Source organism: Cherax quadricarinatus, chromosome 72 (assembly GCF_038502225.1).
Source record: "Cherax quadricarinatus isolate ZL_2023a chromosome 72, ASM3850222v1, whole genome shotgun sequence".
NCBI classification, from domain to species: Eukaryota; Metazoa; Arthropoda; class Malacostraca; order Decapoda; family Parastacidae; genus Cherax; species Cherax quadricarinatus.
This window is the reverse complement of record NC_091363.1, coordinates 6,933,562-6,953,448: the sequence shown is the minus strand read 5'-3', so window position 1 is coordinate 6,953,448 and position 19,887 is coordinate 6,933,562. Positions and strand designations below refer to the sequence as shown.

At 36.5% G+C, this 19,887-nt stretch overlaps 1 protein-coding gene and 1 long non-coding RNA gene across 8 annotated transcripts in view; one reads left to right on the top strand and one right to left on the bottom strand.

The window, feature by feature from the left end:
- The window catches only part of ca (RCC1 and BTB domain containing protein claret), a 110,458-nt gene that overhangs the window by 20,843 nt on the left and 69,728 nt on the right, over window positions 1-19,887 (top strand). For all 6 annotated transcript variants that reach the window (XM_053800391.2, XM_070100356.1, XM_053800390.2 and 3 more), the window contains exons 5-10: window positions 654-825; window positions 1,618-1,876; window positions 2,483-2,712; window positions 18,069-18,242; window positions 18,722-18,969; window positions 19,506-19,680. In XM_053800391.2, the coding sequence (XP_053656366.1) occupies window positions 654-825; window positions 1,618-1,876; window positions 2,483-2,712; window positions 18,069-18,242; window positions 18,722-18,969; window positions 19,506-19,680 (1,258 nt within the window). The remainder of the gene's footprint in view (window positions 1-653; window positions 826-1,617; window positions 1,877-2,482; window positions 2,713-18,068; window positions 18,243-18,721; window positions 18,970-19,505; window positions 19,681-19,887) is intronic.
- On the bottom strand, window positions 21-19,621 carry LOC128705179 (uncharacterized). 2 transcript variants are annotated; one of them, XR_008409672.2, is made up of 4 exons: window positions 19,487-19,621; window positions 18,762-18,851; window positions 4,080-4,165; window positions 21-1,792 (listed from the first exon to the last, which is right to left on the bottom strand). It is a non-coding gene; the product is annotated as an uncharacterized lncRNA (long non-coding RNA). The 2 variants fall into 2 exon arrangements; XR_008409671.2 differs by lacking the exon at window positions 19,487-19,621 and having other exon boundaries at window positions 18,762-18,872.

Sequence of the window (19,887 nt, the reverse complement as noted above, 5' to 3'; positions counted from 1 at the left end):
CTCCCATCTGATATCCAATCTTTTCTTTTTTTTTTTTTTTTTTCAACAAGTCGGTCGTCTCCCACCGAGGCAGGGTGACCCAAAAAAAAAGAAAGAAAATCCCCAAAAAGAAAATACTTTCATCATCATTCAACACTTTCACCACACTCACACATTATCACTGCTTTTGCAGAGGTGCTCAGAATATAACAGTTTAGAAGCATATACGTATAGAGATACACAACATATCCCTCCAAACTGCCAATATCCCAAACCCCTCCTTTAAAGTGCAGGCATTGTACTTCCCATTTCCAGGACTCAAGTCCGACTATATGAAAATATATCTTTTCTTGTCTAGATTTTTTGTTACTCTCATCGCCTTGCTCTTTCTTATACTCTCATTTAATTTCCTCCTTTTATATATCCTGCCAAATACCTCCAGTAACTTTTGCATCCCTGTCATCAGCAAGGAGCAGCTGTAACTATTTTTTTGTTATCAGGAGTAATATAAATATAAAAGTGTACTTATTTTTTTTAACTAAATGTTGATTAAACTTCTATCTTGGACCTGTTTAGAGTAAAGACTAATCCTGTAATCAACATGGGTCATATTGAGGTAAGCTAATTGATTATAACTAAAATTAAAAATTCAGTTTTTTTTTTTTTTGTATCAGGTGGCAGACACTTGTAGGGGATGCATCCCTGGCCATCATTGGCACAGAGCTTGGGGAGCTCTCTTTCATTGAACTTAGTAGTGGAAAGGAAGTGGGTGGAACATATATTACTGTTCCTGTGAAGCATCTTCACTTGTGTCGTGATAACTCTCTGGATACAGTTTACCTACTGGTAAGTTCTTGTGATTTATAGGCTAGATACTTTTGTATATAATAACCATTTATTTTTAAAGTGGGTGGGCTCAAGCTCTTTTGTTTCCCTCTGAACTTTTAATTGATTAATGATGATTGGCTCTATTATTTAGTTTGTTTCAACCCCGGTCTGTTGCATGTGCTCAGTATTTACTGTTGAAGAAAAAGACACATGAACAAACATTTAAGACATTTTAATAGAAACATTTCAATCCTGGGACATTATTCACTCCATTGATATACCAGGTACAAGAAATGCAATATACATAGGCCAACCAAATTCAAGGAAACCAGTTAGTTGGGCCTTTTTTTTTTTTACAGCCTGTGTATCATGAAGGGAAGAAGACCAAAATGTTTTCATTAAAGTATGTTGTGTTTGCTCATGTGTCCTTTTTTTCAAACAGGTATCACATATGTACCTGTTACAATGGTTACCTATTCTTTACTCTTATGTTGAAGGAAAACATCTTGACATTTCTGTCATTCAGTTTGGTTTTCGTGCTCTTCTCTGGATCCTTGAAAAAATGCCTATCCATGCCTACCTTGTATTCCCAAGGTATTTTCTCTCTCATGATTGTAGTTGTATCCTTTTTTTTCCAATTCTGATGACAAAAAATGTAGTTCATGCAGTCTTTCTTCATAGTTTATACCTTGCATATTCACTGATTACTAATTAGTAATTAATTCTCTAGTAGTTTCTTAATTTTAAAATCAAAATAAAGTGGGACTTGAAGCTGTGTTAAAACAATACCCCTTGCTCTTTTTCTAATAGATAACTGGACCCGAAGATCGACAGTGGCGCTTAGTGCTAGAGCAACGCAGCAGTCAGTATCTCTTTCCCTTGGAACATATCACAGCAGAATGGCCTGAAGATGAGAGCCCTGGGTGCTCCTTACATCGGTCAGGTCCTCCCCCAAGATCACGACTCCTGGGGCTCAAGCAGCTCTCTGTTGAAAAATTGCAAATGCTTAGACAAAGATTAGTAGAGGCAAAGACTGGCTCAAGACGAAAACCTCTAACTGAAAACAAAGGTCAGCTAAGGTTCCACAATTGTGACTTGTATGTTAATTACATCTTGTATATGGCATTAACTTTTGTCATACCATATTCCTGTATTTCTTTATACATCTCTGTCTTAAAGGAATTTTGCTTTAAGGAAGATCTCTAGGTCTTTTTGCGAGTTTTAGGGGCTTGAGCTTCCAACAGGCTTGTGTGAGCATGTTAGATAAGGGTGAATGGAGACATGCAGTTTTTAATGGATCTGCTGTTGGAGTTTGAGGAAGGTAACTTTTATAAAGGGATTCAGGGAAAATTGGTTAGCTAGATATGAGTCCTGGAGGTAGGAAGAACAATGCCTGCACTCTGAGGGAAGGTGCAGGGATGTTGAAGTCATAGGACAATCAGCTCACTTCTGGCTACAGCGATTGAGTGAATGATAGTGAATGTGTTCTCTTCTTTGGGTTATCCTGCTTTGACAGGAGATGGCTGTTGAAATAAAAAAAAATACAATACTGTTTTGAGATAAAACTGTTATGACTGAAGAGCCTTATAAGAAATTTAATAAAATGCTCATAATATATTTTGTCAAATATATTACAATTTTTATTTTAGATGTAAATTAGAAAATCCTGTTTTAGGAGTAGACACATGTGACATTGATGAAATGTCAGCAACAACTACACCAGAGCAGGCAATGACCACTTCCACTACTTCCATTGCTTCGGGAGGAGAGGGTGAAACTGCTCCCCCTGTAGCTACACGACCGGAGAGGCTGTGCAAGTTTATCCATGATGTCTTGGCCACTCCACAGTATGCCAAAGAACGTTACTTACTGGCTGGCCACTGTAAATCCAATTCTACTTTAATGGTAAGTATACTCGTATGATTAAATAGATTAGAAATTAATTTTACCATTAGTTTAGAAAATAATAATGCTTTTATTTGTGAGGCACATATAAGTCATATCTAGTGTGATATCTATATACTGTTGACAAGACAGGTATTGAATGAATGATGGTGAACGTTATTCCTTTGAGGTCACCCTCTCTTGGTGGAAAATAGCTGACATGGTAAAAAAATATGAATCTGCATATAGTAGTATACAGGTACTCCTCACGTTATGACCTACCTGTTTAATCCGTAAACGGTCCAAACGTATACATGTATATACGTTTTTTCAACATTTGAAAGTATGTAAAAAAAGTAGATCTTCTTTTTGTTTTTTTACACAAATAACCCGCACATAAAAGAGAGAAGCTTACGACGACGTTTCGGTCCGACTTGGACCATTGACAAAGTCACACTAACCAGAGGTGGAGCAGGACGGCTATATGGGGATGCCCGGGTGTTGTGCATGTGTCTTAATTTCATCTTGTCGGTATTATGTACAACTCTTGTACTACTACTACTACTACCACCACCACATCTTCCTCCCTATATATAGCCGTCCTGCTCCACCTCTGGTTAGTGTGACTTTGTCAATGGTTCAAGTCGGACCGAAACGTCGTCGTAAGCTTCTCTCTTTTATGTGCGGGTTATTTGTGTATCGTTCCAGTCACGGTATTGTGCCTTTTTTGTTATTTGTTTTTTTACATTTGAAAAGGTGTAAAAAAAAATTTTGATCTACTTTTTTTGTTATATTTGAAAATATGTAAAAAAAAACATAGATCTACTTTTGGAGCACTACACATGTGAACGTAGATCTGCTTGGACCGTTTATGGGTTAATGACCACTTGGACTTACGACCAGCTCTCCAACCAGTATTCAAACTTAAGTAATGTATAATAGAGCTAATTTCCTCCATTCTGTTTATTACAGTATATAGTACACTACTGTATAAACATTTAAAAATTTACTAAAAATGTTATAATTGGTGCAGAAATGACATTAAAACAATATCTGAAAACAGTTGACACAAACCCACTACCAGTACAGCATACTCCTCGTTTAACAACTACTTCGCTTACCAACCTACCCTTAGGAACAGAACTCGGTCGTTAAGTGAGGAACACCTATATAGTAATATCAGATATACTGGTTAGAAGTGAATTTAGACAAATAGTGCTATGCAGCACTGTGTAAATACTCTCACAAACTGTAAATTTTGAAGAACAGTATGTTCACCATACTTTGAATGTGGTGTACCATAGAGATGATATATTAGACGCAGAAACACGTACACTACCAAATATTGTCTAATCATTTCCTTAATCTTCATTAATACTTACTGTTACCTTTTTTCTGATTGAAATAATTCTCCTCTAACTAAAATTGCTCTTTTTCTGTTTCCTGGTTACTTAGTTGTGCCAGCTGTCCATCCCTGTGGAAGAGGTATCTAATAGTGTATTAAAGTAATTTTGACCTTCATACAGTTACCAGTATTATCTAGAATTGCCAGAGTGGAATCTGGTTTAATTCAAGTCATTTTCTGCCGAAGAACTCATTCTTATTTGCTCTTCAAACATTTCTTGTGATCATATTAAGCTTCTCTTTGCTAACATAATTTTACTTAATGCTTTTGCAAAATATATACTGTATATATAAATCCAGTTGAATTTTTTGCATAATATTTACACCACACATTGCCCTTAGACAGGACATCTCCGCTGCCTCCAACCGTCTCCTTGCTGCTGCATTTACCACCCAAGCTTCACACCCATATAAGAGTGTTGGTACTACTATACTTTCATACATTCCCTTCTTTGCCTCCATAGATAACGTTTTTTGACTCCACATATACCTCAACGCACCACTCACCTTTTTTCCCTCATCAATTCTATGATTAACCTCATCCTTCATAAATCCATCCGCCGACACGTCAACTCCCAAGTATCTGAAAACATTCACTTCTTCCATACTCCTCCTCCCCAATTTGATATCCAATTTTTCTTTATCTAAATCATTTGACACCCTCATCACCTTACTCTTTTCTATGTTCACTTTCAACTTTCTACCTTTACACACATTCCCAAACTCATCCACTAACCTTTGCAATTTTTCTTTAGAATCTCCCATAAGTACAGTATCATCAGCAAAAAGTAACTGTGTCAATTCCCATTTTGAATTTGATTCCCCATAATTTAATCCCACCCCTCTCCCAAACACCCTAGCATTTACTTCCTTTACAACCCCATCTATAAATATATTAAACAACCATGGTGACATTACACATCCCTGTCTAAGACCTACTTTTACCGGGAAGTAGTCTCCCTCTCTTCTACACACCCTAACCTGAGCCTCACTATCCTCATAAAAACTCTTTACAGCATTTAATAACTTACCACCTATTCCATATACTTGCAACATCTGCCACATTGCTCCTCTATCCACTCTATCATATGCCTTTTCTAAATCCATAAATGCAATAAAAACCTCCCTATCTTTATCTAAATACTGTTCACATATATGCTTCAATGTAAACACCTGATCTACACATCCCCTACCCACTCTAAAACCTCCTTGCTCATCCGCAATCCTACATTCTGTCTTACCTCTAATTCTTTCAATTATAACCCTACCGTACACTTTTCCTGGTATACTCAGTAAGCTTATTCCTCTGTAATTTTTACAGTCTCTTTTGTCCCCTTTCCCTTTATATAAAGGGACTATACATGCTCTCTGCCAATCCCTAGGTACCTTCCCCTCTTTCATACATTTATTAAACAAAAGTACCAACCACTCCAACACTATATCCCCCCCTGCTTTTAACATTTCTGTCATGATCCCATCAGTTCCAGCTGCTTTACCCCCTTTCATTTTACGTAATGCCTCACGTACCTCCCCCACACTTACATTCTGCTCTTCTTCACTCCTAAAAGATGGTATACCTCCCTGACCAGTGCATGAAATTACTGCCTCTGTTTCTTCCTTAACATTTAAAAGTTCCTCAAAATATTCTCGCCATCTACCCAATACCTCCATCTCCCCATCTACTAACTCCCCTACTCTGTTTTTAACTGACAAATCCATATTTTCCCTAGGCTTTCTTAACTTGTTTAACTCGCTCCAAAATTTTTTCTTATTTTCATTAAAATTTCTTGACAGTGCCTCTCCCACTCTATCATCTGCTCTCCTTTTGCACTCTCTCACCACTCTCTTCACCTTTCTTTTACTCTCCATATACTCTGCTCTTCTTATAACACTTCTGCTTTGTAAAAACCTCTCATAAGCTACCTTTTTCTCTTTTATCACACCCTTTACTTCATCATTCCACCAATCACTCCTCTTTCCTCCTGCCCCCACCCTCCTATAACCACAAACTTCTGCCCCACATTCTAATACTGCATTTTTAAAACTATTCCAACCCTCTTCAACCCCCCCACTACTCATCTTTGCACTAGCCCACCTTTCTGCCAATAGTCGCTTTTATCTCACCCGAACTTCCTCCTCCCTTAGTTTATACACTTTCACCTCCCTCTTACTTGTTGTTGCCACCTTCCTCTTTTCCCATCTACCTCTTACTCTAACTGTAGCTACAACTAAATAATGATCCGATATATCAGTTGCCCCTCTATAAACATGTACATCCTGGAGCCTACCCATCAACCTTTTATCCACCAATACATAATCTAATAAACTACTTTCATTACGTGCTACATCATACCTTGTATATTTATTTATCCTCTTTTTCATAAAATATGTATTACTTATTACCAAATTTCTTTCTACACATAGCTCAATTAAAGGCTCCCCATTTACATTTACCCCTGGCACCCCAAATTTACCTACTACTCCCTCCATAACATTTTTACCCACTTTAGCATTAAAATCCCCAACCACCATTACTCTCACACTTGATTCAAAACTCCCCACGCATTCACTCAACATTTCCCAAAATCTCTCTCTCTCCTCTACACTTCTCTCTTCTCCAGGTGCATACACGCTTATTATAACCCACTTTTCACATCCAATCTTTATTTTGCTCCACATAATCCTTGAATTAATACATTTATAGTCCCTCTTTTCCTGCCATAGCTTATCCTTCAACATTATTGCTACTCCTTCTTTAGCTCTAACTCTATTTGAAACCCCTGACCTAATCCCATTTATTCCTCTCCACTGAAACTCTCCCACCCCCTTCAGCTTTGTTTCACTTAAAGCCAGGACATCCAGCTTTTTCTCATTCATAACATCCACAATCATCTCTTTCTTATCATCTGCACAACATCCACGCACATTCAGACTTCCCACTTTGACAATTTTCTTCTTCTTATTCTTTTTAGTAATCTTTACAGGAAAAGGGGTTACTAGCCCATTGTTCCCGGCATTTTAGTTGACTTTTACAACACGCATGGCTTACGGAGGAAAGATTCTTATTCCACTTCCCCATGGATATAAAAGGAAAATTAATAAGACCAAGAACTATTAAGATAAAATCAAAGAAAACTCAGATGAGTGTGTATAAATAAATGTGTACATGTATGTGTAGTGTGACCTAAGTGTAAGTAGAGAATGGATCACAGTAGAATGACATGGAAAGCATATAAATCTATAGGGGAAGGAAGGCGGGGTAGGGGTCGTCCTCGAAAGGGTTGGAGAGAGGGGGTAAAGGAGGTTTTGTGGGTAAGGGGCTTGGATTTCCAGCAAGCGGATAAGTATATTTTTCTAAATTATTTTCTGAATGTTTTAAACTTTTCTACAAAATTTAAAACCTGTAGAAGTAAAAAGATGAAAACTCCCTTTTACATGTGATCCAAATTTCTTCGCATAAAAAAAAATCATATATTAAATTCTATGCTAGGTATCATGTGTTGCAAATTGAAAATGGCAGGATGGTTCAGGGATACATTTTCTCCAATTTTAAAAGGTAACATAATTTCATGATGTCTTATAAAATTATCTATTTTGATAAGTTACTAGTTACTGTACAAATATTGTTAGGCCTATTACAATGGCTGGTCATGAGTCCTGGAGGTGGGAAGTACAGTGCCTGCTCTCTGAAGGATTGGTGAGGATGTTGTAGTTCACAGAGACATTTGTAATGTGATGTCTAACATGCTAAAAAAATATTTTCTGAATATTTGTACTCTGATGAACAATTACTATAGCTTGCGAGGGGGTAAAAGTTTGAGTGACCTCATACATATTGTGCACAACTGGTCCTACTTTCCATTTTCATATCATTAATGACTTTACTTCCAAAAGTCTTTTCTTTATCACTTATCTCTAACTTATCTTCTATGGTTCTCTATTTTTCTGTAATTTTCAAACCCTGTCCATTATAAATCTATCTTTCAGGTACACCTTAAGTATAAATTAAATAATTTTTATGAAACTATTGAACAGTATAATAAAGACTTGTTTGAGTACACTTCATTTTACTGTATGATTTATTATATGATAGTTGATGCATATAGTTTCAGTATATAAAGTCCTGTCATGATAAAGATTCTCTTCAAAGTGCATGTTACTCCTCAGCTTCAATTGTTGGATACAGTTCTAGGTGTGTTTTGTCTGTGCTGCTTTGTTAATTGCATTGATAACAATATTTGCAAGCTTTTTATCACAAATATTGATATTGTTTCATGGTTGTTACAAGTACTGGACGATTTTTCATAACTGGGTATTTATATTCAGTCTATTTTTCTTGATATCTGATTGAAGCATCTATTTCAAAACTAATAGTTATGCCATAAATTAAGACTCAGCCATGCATCAGTAATTTGGTTCACTAATTTAAAAAGGAAAAAGGGGCAGAGAGAGAGAGAGAGAGAGGGGTAATTTTTTATTGAAAGCATTAGGGATAAGGCAGAGTAGGAATGTTGAGGGATAAGGAGGATTTAGGAAGGGTACATGATGTGTAGACCATGTGAAGCACACCATATTTAAAGGCAAGCACTGTTTGTCACATTTGTGGAGTTGGAAGAGGCATATGATACATTGGATAGGGAGCCAATGTGGCAAATGTTTCAGCTGTAGGGAATGGATAGTGGATTAACTACTAAAAGCAGTAAAGAGTTTTTGTGAATACAACAGTGAGCATAACTGTTAACCCTTTGACTGTCGCGGCCGTATATATACGTCTTACGAGGTACCTTGTTTGATGTATATATACTCATAAATTCTAGCGACTTCAAATCAAGCAGGAGAAAGCTGGTAGGCCTACATGTGAGAGAATGGGTCTGTGTGGTCAGTGTGCACCATATAAAAAAAATCCTGGAGCACTCAGTGCATAATGAGAAAAAAAACTCCGACCGTTTTTTTAATTAAAATGCCGACTTTGTGGTCTATTTTCGTATAGTATTTATGGTTGTATTCTCGTTTTGTTGGTCTCATTTGATAGAATGGAAGACATATTATAGAAATAGAGGTGATTTTGATTGATTTTACTATAAAAAGAACCTAGAAATGGAGCTCAGAATAGGGGAAATGTTTGATTTTTGCCAATGTTCAAAAGTAAGCAAATGATGCCATTTTCCAGTAAATGTCCAACTAGCCATTCTAATATGCAGTCATGAATGGGTTGATGTTATTTATACAATTATTACAGTATTGCAGTAGTCTGCATAATAGTAAGTCTTCAATTTTTTGTTTGAATAAAAATTCAAAATAGAAAGCAAGAGTAATATCAGAGGGGCCTGGAAACACGACTGATGAGCAAAGAAAATGTTATTTTAGAGCCAGGAATGTCTGCATTGTTCATTCTGGACCTTATTTTGAAATTGTCATATTTTTTAGTTTTCGTGAAATTGGCCAAATTGCAAATTTCTGACCACATTATTAGGTAGTTGAAATCGGTAAATGGGCAGTTTCTTGTACTCAATAGATAGAAAAAATAGAGTTCTAAAGAAATAGCTATGAGTTTGGGCGACTGGAACAATGGCATTAGCCAAAAATAGGGCTCAAAGTGGGCGAAATCGCCGATTTGTAAACGGCGTCGAGGTCGCTAACTTCGCGAGAGCATAATTCCATCAGTTTTCCATCAAATTTCGTTTTTACAATCAGGAAAAGATTCTCTATCATTTCATAAGAAAAAATATTTTTTTTTTTTTTTTGAAATTTTGCGACACCAGGACGTAAGACGTATATATACAGCCGCGACAGTCAAAGGGTTAACCCTTTCAGGGTCCAAGGCCCAAATCTGGAGTCACGCACCAGTGTCCAAAAATTTTCAAAAAAAAAAATTTGTTATTTTTTCTTATGAAATCGTAGAGAATCTTTTTGTGAAGGTAATAAAACAAAAAGTACAAAATTTGGTGGAAAATTGACGAAATTATGCTCTCGCGAATTTTGATGTGTCAGCGATATTTACGAATCAGCGATTTTGCCGACTTTGACTTCCATTTTCGGCCAATTACATTATTCCAATCAACCAAATTCTTAGCTATTTCACTAGTATTACTTCTATTCTATCGATTGAGCACAAGAAATCGCCAAGTCAACTGTTTCAACTACAAAATAAAGTGATCGGAAATTGTTAATTTGGCCAATTTAACACAAAGTTCAAAATATTCCAATTTCAAAATAGGGTCCAGAATAAACAATGTAGACATTCCTGGCACTAAACTAACATTTCCTCTGTTCATTAGTTATGTTTTGAGGCTTTACAAATAAATTCCATTTTGATTTTTTATTCACATAATGAATTTTTATTCACACCAAAAAATAGAAGATATACTGTTATGCAATACTGTAATAATTGTATAAATATCATCACCATATTTGTGAATGTATATTAGACCCACCAGCTGACGTGTATTAGACGTGTGAGGTCGTTTGTTTACTCTTGAATATCGGCAAAAATTTAACATTTCCGCTACTTTGAGCTCAGTTTCAAGCCATTTCCAATGCTAAAACCAATCAAAATCATCTCTATTTCTGTAATATGTCTTCCATTCTATCAAATGAGACCAAGAAATCGCAAATACAACTTTAAAAAACATACGAAAAAACACTGCAAAGTTGCTGTTTTAATCGAAAAATCATGATTTCAGCTTTTTTCTCTCATTATACACAGTGTGCTGCAGGATCTGTTTTATGTGGTGCACATATACCACATAGATGTATTCTCTCATATCTAGGCCCAAATGTACCACTCACAGTTTATCAGAGTGAGCTGAGCTCATGGCGTAGATCTACGGTTTGGACACTCACCGTAAAGCCGTAGATCTACGGGACGGACCCTGAAAGGGTTAAGATATGTAGAAGGAAGGGGAAATATTTCTCAGTAAAAGTAGGCCTTAAACAGGAATGTGTAATGTCACATGGTTGTTTAACATAGTATTTATAGATGGAGTTTTAACCCTTTGACTGTCGCAACCCCCAATCCTGAGGTGTCTCCTGGTGTCGCAAAATTTAAAAAAAAAAAAATTATTTTTTCTTATGAAATGATAGAGAATCTTTTCCCGATTGTAATGACACCAAACAAACGAAATTTGATGGAAAACTGACGGAATTATGCTCTCGCGAAGTTAGCGACCTCGGCGCTGTTTACAAATCGGCGATTTCGCCCACTTTGAGCCCTATTTTCGGCTAATTCCATTGTTCTAGTCGCCCAAACTCATAGCTATTTCTTTAGAACTTCATTTTTTCTATCGATTGAGTACAAGAAACTGCCCATTTACTGATTTCAACTACCTAATAATGTGGTCAGAAATTTGCAATTTGGCCAATTTCACGAAAACTAAAAAATATGACAATTTCAAAATAAGGTCCAGAATGAACAATGCAGACATTCCAGGCTCTAAAATAACGTTTTCTTTGTTCATCAGTCACGTCTCCAGGCCCCTCTGATATTACTCTTGCTTTCTATTTTGAATTTTTATTCAAACAAAAAATATTAGACTTACTATTATGCAAACTACTGCAATACTGTAATAACTGTATAAATAACATCAACCCATTCATGACTGCATATTAGAATGGCTAGTTGGACATTTATTGGACAATGGCATCATTTGTTTACTTTTGAACATTGGCAAAAATCAAACATTTCCCCTACTTTGAGCTCCATTTCTAGGTTCTTTTTATAGTAAAATCAATCAAAAACATCTCTATTTCTGTAATATGCTTTCCACTCTATCAAATGAGACCAAGAAAACGAGAATACAACCATAAATACTATACGAAAATAGACCACAAAGTCGGCATTTTAATTAAAAAAAATGGTCGGAGTTTTTTTTTTCTCATTATGCACTGCGTGCTCCAGGATTTTTTTTATATGGTGCACACTGACCACACAGACCCATTCTCTCACATGTGGGCCTACCAGCTTTCTCCTGCTTGATTTGAAGCCGCTAGAATTTATGAGTATATATACGTCAAACACGGCACCTCGTAAAACGTATATATACGGCCGCGACAGTCAAAGGGTTAAAGGAGCAAAAGCTAGGGTGTAGAGGAGAGGTGTGCATTAAAAAATAATGAATTAGATACAAGGTGGGAGTTGTCACATTTGACTTTTGTCATTGATATGGTTCTATTTCAGGAGATTCTGAAGAGAAGTTACAAAAGTTAGTGGGAGAGTATGGAAAAGAAAAACATTAAAAGTGAGTTTAAAAAAAAGAGCAAGGTGATGAGAGTAACCAAAAAAAAATATAGGAATGAGACTGGATATTATAATGGAGAGAGGGAGTATGGAGGAAGTGAATGTATTTTGATATTTGGTAGTGGACATGTTGGGTCTGGGAACGGCAAGGTGAACCATGGAATATATTGGAAAGAAAGAAGTTTATTTACAGAGTAAAATAAAAAAAAAATGTATCAGAGTATCGTGGTACTAAAACTTTTATAAGGAGGTGAAGCATGAGCTTCAAAAAACTGCAACAAGGAGGAGGCCAGAAGCAGTGGAGATGTTATGCTTTAGTGAAGCGTGTGTGTGTTCAGTATTTTACACACAATTTGGAGCATAGAAATTGAAAGACAGAGTGAGGTTACCAAACTTAATACAGGTCTGTCATCACAAATCCAGCATCATTGGGACCTGTAGTATGCCGGATTATTGAGTTTGCCGGATTACAGAGTGAAAATAATAAAATTAACCAACTTGACTTACACAAGAAAGTTCATTGAACATCGGCAAAAATTTAATATTTCCTCTATTTTGAGCTCAATTTCAAGGTACTTTTTGTCGTGAAACCAATCAAAATCATATATATTTCTGTAATACGTATATCTTCCATTCTGTCAAATGAGACCAAAAAAGCGAGAATACAACCATAAAAAACATACAAAAATATACCGCAAAGAGGCGGCTGATGGCTGAGAAGTGAACTCCATTATTTATTGTCCAATTTTTTTTTTCATTTTTGGCGTACGTTAACCCTTTGACTGTCGCAACCCCAAATCCTGAAGTGTCTCCTGGTGTCGCAAAATTTTTTGAAAAAAAAAAAAAAAAATTACTTTTTCTTATGAAATGATAGAGAATCTTTTTCTAGTGGTATTGACACCAAAAGTACGAAATTTGATCGAAAACTTATGGAATTACGCAGGAGCGTAATTCCATAATATGTATATACAACGATATATACGCATCGGTGATTTCGCCAACTTTGAGTCCTATTTTCAACCAATTCCATTGTTCCAGTCGACCAAGCTCATAGCTATTTCTTGAGAACTCCATTTTTTCTATTAATTGAGTACTACAAGAAACCACTTACTTACCAATTTCAACTACCCAATTTGGCCAATTTGGCCAATTTGGCACAATTTCACGCAAATTAAAGAAGATACAAATTTCAAAATAGGTTCCAGAATAAACAATGCAGACATTCTTGGCACTAAGATAACATATCCTCTGTTCATTAGTCATGTCTCCAGGCCCCTCTTATATTACTCTTGCTTTCTATTTTGATTTTTTATTCACAAAAAATAGAAGATTTACTGTTATGCAGACTACTGCATTATTGTAAAAATCGTATAAATAATATCAGTGCACTAGTGAAAGAATATTAGACTCCCCAGTTGTCGTGTATTGGACATGTGGTGTGATTTGATTACTCTTGAACATTGGTAAAATTGAATATTTCCGCTATTTTGAGCTAAATTACAAGGTCATTTTCATCGTGAAACTAATCAAAATCATCTCTTTTTGTAACATGTTTTCCATTCTATCAAATGAGACCAAGAAAATTAGAATACAACCATAAATACTATATGAAAATACACCTCAAATTCAGCATTTTAATCCAAAAACACAGTCGGAGTTTTTTTTTCTCATGCACTGAGTGCTGCAGGATTTTTTTTATACAGTGCACACTGACCACACAGACCCATTCTCTCACATGTGGGCCTACCAGTTTTCTCCTGCTTGATTTGAAGCTGCTGGAATTATTGAGTATATATACTTCTGAAACACTGGCTCGTAAGACGTGTATATATGGCCGAAACAGTCAAAGGGTTAAGAAGCATCTTTCCATCATACATTGCCCAAGTTTCAATAAGATAACCCAACAAACAACTGAGCAAAAAAAAATATTTACCAATAATCATATATGGCCTGGTCACAGACCGGGCCGCGGGGGCGTTGACCCCCGGAACTCTCTCCAGGTAAACTCCAGGTATGGCAAGCCCAAGCCAGGTACTGGAAATAAGTCACTTTGTCTGACTTTTTTGGGGTATCCCAGGTTCTCTATACATACACTGCAACGTATGATGATCTATGTAACTGTATTTGTGTATACCTGAATAAACTTACTTCTGTTCTGTCGACTGAGTACAAGAAATCGCCCATTCACCTATTTCAGCTACCCAGTAAAGTGGTCAGAAATTGGCAATTTGGCCAATTTCACACAAATTTCAACAGATGCCAATTTCAAAGTAGGATCCAGAATAAACATTGCAGACATTCCTGGCACTAAAATACAACATTTTCTCTTTTCATTAGTCACGGCTCTAGGCCCCTCTTATGTTACTCTTGCTTACCATTTGGAATTTTTATTCACACAAAAAATAGAAGATTTACTGTTATGCAGACTACTGCATTATTGTAATAATTGCGTAAATAATGTCAACTCATTCGTGACTGCATATTGGAGTTTGGACTGGCAGGCTGACACATATTAGACGGTGACATCATTTGTTTACTCTTGAACATTGCCTAAGAATCGAACATTTCCGCTATTTTGAGCTCAGTTTCAAAGTACGCTTTTCGTTGTGAAAGCAGTCAAAATCATATCTATTTCTGTAATATATCTTCAATTCTATCAAATAAGACCAAAACAACGAGAATACAACCATAAAAACCATAATAAAATATACTGCTAAGGGGCAGCTAATGGCTGAGAAGTGAACTCCGTTATTTATGGTCCGATTTCTTTCATTTTTGGTGTACGTTAAGAAGCATCTTTCAGTCATACATTGCCCAAGTTTCAATAAGATAGCCCAACAAACAAGTGAGATAAAAATATAATAATTAATAATAATAATAATGATTATAATATCTTTATTTACTACAAATACAAATAGGTGGTAAGTTAATAAATGCTGTAAAGAGTTTTTATGAGGATAGCGAGGCTCAGGTTAGGGTGTGTAGAAGAGAGGGAGACTACTTCCCGGTAAAAGTAGGTCTTAGACAGGGATGTGTAATGTCACCATGGTTGTTTAATATATTTATAGATGGGGTTGTAAAAGAAGTAAATGCTAGAGTGTTCGGGAGAGGGGTGGGATTAAATTATGGGGAATCAAATTCAAAATGGGAATTGACACAGTTACTTTTTGCTGATGATACTGTGCTTATGGGAGATTCTAAAGAAAAATTGCAAAGGTTAGTGGATGAGTTTGGGAATGTGTGTAAAGGTAGAAAGTTGAAAGTGAACATAGAAAAGAGTAAGGTGATGAGGGTATTGGGGAGGAGGAGTATGGAAGAAGTAAATGTTTTCAGATACGTACTTGGGAATTGACGTGTCAGTGGATGGATTTATGAAGGATGAGGTTAATCATAGAATTGATGAGGGAAAAAAGGTGAGTGGTGCATTGAGGTACATGTGAAGTCAAAAAAATGTTATCTATGGAGGCAAAGAAGGGAATGTATGAAAGTATAGTAGTACCAACACTCTTATATGGGTGTGAAGCTTGGGTGGTAAATGCAGCAGCGAGGAGACGGTTGGAGGCAGTGGAGATGTCCTGTCTAAGGGCAATGTGTGGTGTAAATATTATGCAGAAAATTCGGAGTGTGGAAATTAGGAAAAGGTGTGGAGTTAATAAAAGTATTAGAGGGCAGAAGAGGGGTTGTTGAGGTGGTTTGGTCATTTAGAGAGAATGGATCGAAGTAGAATGACATGGAAAGCATATAAATCTATAGGGGAAGGAAGACGAGGTAGGGGTCGTCCTCGAAAGGGTTGTGGGCAAGGGGCTTGGACTTCCAGCAAGTGTGCGTGAGCGTGTTAGATAGGAGTGAATGGAGACGAATGGTACTTGGGACCTGATGATCTGTTGGAGTGTGAGCAGGGTAATATTTAGTGAAGGGATTCAGGGAAACCGGTTATTTTCATATAGTCGGACTTGAGTCCTGGAAATGGGAAGTACAATGCCTGCACTTTAAAGGAGGGGTTTGGGATATTGGCAGTTTGGAGGGATATGTTGTGTATCTTTATACGTATATGCTTCTAAACTGTTGTATTCTGAGCACCTCTGCAAAAACAGTGATTATGTGTGAGTGTGGTGAAAGTGTTGAATGATGATGAAAGCATTTTCTTTTTGGGGATTTTCTTTCTTTTTTGGGTCACCCTGCCTCGGTGGGAGACGGCCAACTTGTTGAAAAAAAAAAAAAAACATGTACAAGGCATACAGGCCTAGCTGACATCAATGACATACTACTATACAGAAAGCCCCTTGTTATGCTAAGCATTTCAGGTAAATTAGGTCAGTGTCTCAGGCTAAGACCCCTGCCAGTCCACTAACACCCAGGTACCCATTTACTGATGGGTGAACATAGACAACAGGTGTAAAGAAACATGCCCAGTGTTTCTACCCTGGCTGGGAATTGAATATTTACCAAAAATCATATATGGCAAGCCCAAGCCAGGTACTAGAAATAAGCCACTTTATTTGACTTTTTTGGGTTATCCTAATCTACGTAGAGAAAATTGCTTTTTTGTTTCAATTTTATGGTGCAATACAAGTGTATATCGCAGTTAGCCCTGCGCTATACTCCGTTTTCACTAATATAAGCCCCCAAGACAGGGATAGGAGAATGGTACTTGTATCCCATATCCTCTTCATACCTCTGTCAAACCGCTCGGTATTATGCCAAATATTATTAATTCTGGAGTATTTAACATGTTTTTGTTATTTATATTGTTTATTATGCCATATTAGATGAGTTATGATAGGCAAATAAGCCGTAGTGTTGATATTAGCATAATAATAACGCATATTCCCCTGCATCACGAGACTGAGCTCATGGCGGCTGACAGTGGCGTCAAAGCCTCCTTATCTTTTATGGACAGCGTACTGTGTATATGCTTTACACAACGAGAAACATTTCTTTTATTTGTTGGAACCATGGCTAGGGCTAAAAGTAAGCAGAGCAGGTTATACACGTAACAATAAATGGAGAAAAAGAAATTGGAATGACTTATGCAGTAAGTAGCGGCACCAAATAATACCAGCAGGTTGGTGTGGCGACCCTGGAAATTTGAAATTATGCTAGCCGAAATTAGTGCCAAATTACTGATGTAACTGGATGTCTGATTGCCGGATTTGTGATGGGGGCCCTGTAATTCAAAGTTATAATGTCTTCATACAAAGGAGGTCGTAGAGTTCTCTCAAAAAAACTCAGACTAGCAGCAGTAACATCACACATCATAAAAGATTTTGAAAGGGTGGTGAGTTTCCAAATTGTAAATTTTCTGAAAATGCATGATCTACACAGCCAAAGTGAAGCTGGATTTAGAGTAGGAGCATCACATTTATTGCAGCTACTAAATCATTATGACAACTAGGGAGGGTGTGGAAAAAAACCAAAAACAGATGTGGTCTACATGAACTTTACTAAGGTATTTGAGAAATCGGATAGAGTCATAGCACATAAGTTCAACTGGTATAACAGGAAAAGTAGGATAGTGTATATCCAGTTTTCTGGTAGATAGAATGAAGAGTAGTAAACAATGCAAAATCTAGTCTTAGCAAACTAAAAAGTTCAGTAACCCATGGCATGGTTCTGGCACCTAATCTGTTTCTCATCCTCATAGCAGGCATTAACACACTAGTCCAGTTGTAACTAGCATCATTTGTAAATTGGGAACCCTCTTGTTTTTTGTTTTAACTCTTCTCCCTTGTTACAGGTATACAGCACTGACTTGGAACCAACACCACTCTATGTGTTCAAAATTATTCCAAATGCTGACAAGGTGGTGCTTCAAGATGAGATGATTTTTTTATCTGACACTGAATCTTGTCAGAAGATCACAATGGTGTCTACATTCTTTTCTTCCTCCTCAAAAATAGATGGGACAATAGTAAGTAAAGATGTTTGAGAGCAATGTGTGGTGTGAATATTACACAAAGAATTCAGAAAGTAGAAATCGAAAGATGGTGTTGGATTAGTAAAGGCATTATTCGAAGGGTAGAGGAAAGTTTGAGGTGGTTTGGGCATTTAGAGAGATTGGCTCAGCATATGATGACCAAGAGTGTGTATAATGTGGGAAGAACGAGTAAGGATTCTCCCAGAAAGGGTCAAATTAAGGTTATGAAGGGGTTTTTAGGTAGTAAAGGCTTGAGCACCCAGCATGCATGCGTGAGTGTGTTAGATTTTTATTTATATAAATATTTGGTTGCTCCTTTTGAATAATAACTTTTCATAAAATGTATTCGTTTGTTTAAGATTTAGATTTTTGTGACAATTGAAGTGGAGCAAAAAAATAATGAAAGTTGTGCAATAACGAAAATAAAAATACAAAAAATTTCATTTACAAAAATTCATAATGTTCTTCATTAGGATAGCAAAATCAATCCAGTTATACAAGAAATAGAATTACCAGAAGACGAAGAAATTCTCTCTCTCTATCCAAGTCCTTCTCTGGTGTCACTGGAAGTTAACAATAGCCCTTCGTGCTCTGGTCGATCATCTGTAATGGGAAGAGCAAGAGGCGAGGATGATGAAGAAGACATAGAATTGCCAACACATACATGGCCTCATGGGTGCTTAATACTAACCTCAAAAGCTCTCTATATTTGCCAGCCAAGGTAAGGTCTTCCTCTATTTTAGTTTTAATTCACATGATTAACTTGAAAGATGTAGTCTCAAGTCTTGGTAATGTATGCGGTTTTAAGGGAAGAAATAAATGAATAGGTGGCAGAATATTTCTCAGGATATGCATAAATAGTTTGAGCACAAACTACTGCAATTTAGATCATGTTGATAATGGATACTGATGACCAAATTACTGACAGAAGAGTGATGGCCTTTTACTTTACAATACAGTACTTGTGGTAAAGCTTTAAAAGATGCATATTAACCCTTTCACTGACTGTCATGATCTTCATGAACTGGGACTAAATATATCCCATTACTTTATGCAAGAAAGAGGAGTCTACACAAATAACTTGCACATAGAAGAAAGAAACTTAGGAAGATGTTTTGGTCCAGCTTGGACTAATTAATGGTCCAAATCAAACTGAAATGTTGTCATAAGTTTCTTTCTTCTATGTACAGGTAATTTGTGCACTGTTCCAATCAAGAGGAGTCTGTTATTTTTCCAACCTTTCTCTTCCGTCCTCAGAACAAGTGTGGAATCTCTCTTCATGAACCTGGTTCTCAGGGCTGGCGATATAGACAGTGCTAACAAACTCGGTGTCATCTTTTCTCTGGACCCCAAGCTTTTCGAATTGGCAGCAGATGTTAAACTACGGTCACGTAATTTCAGTACTGCCATTGCACTGTACAAACACTCGAGGGTAAGAATAGTTCATGGTATTCAAAAGTATTTCACTTTATTTGGTGTAGAATATAATGTGCTGTTAATTTTTATTATGATATAGTACTGTATATTAAACTCCTCTACACTGTCATTTATAGTACAGTATATTTTGTATGCTTAACAGTCTAGAGGTAAATGTCCCACAAGAAGAATAACTTTTTATTTATGAATTTAATCCCTGTTT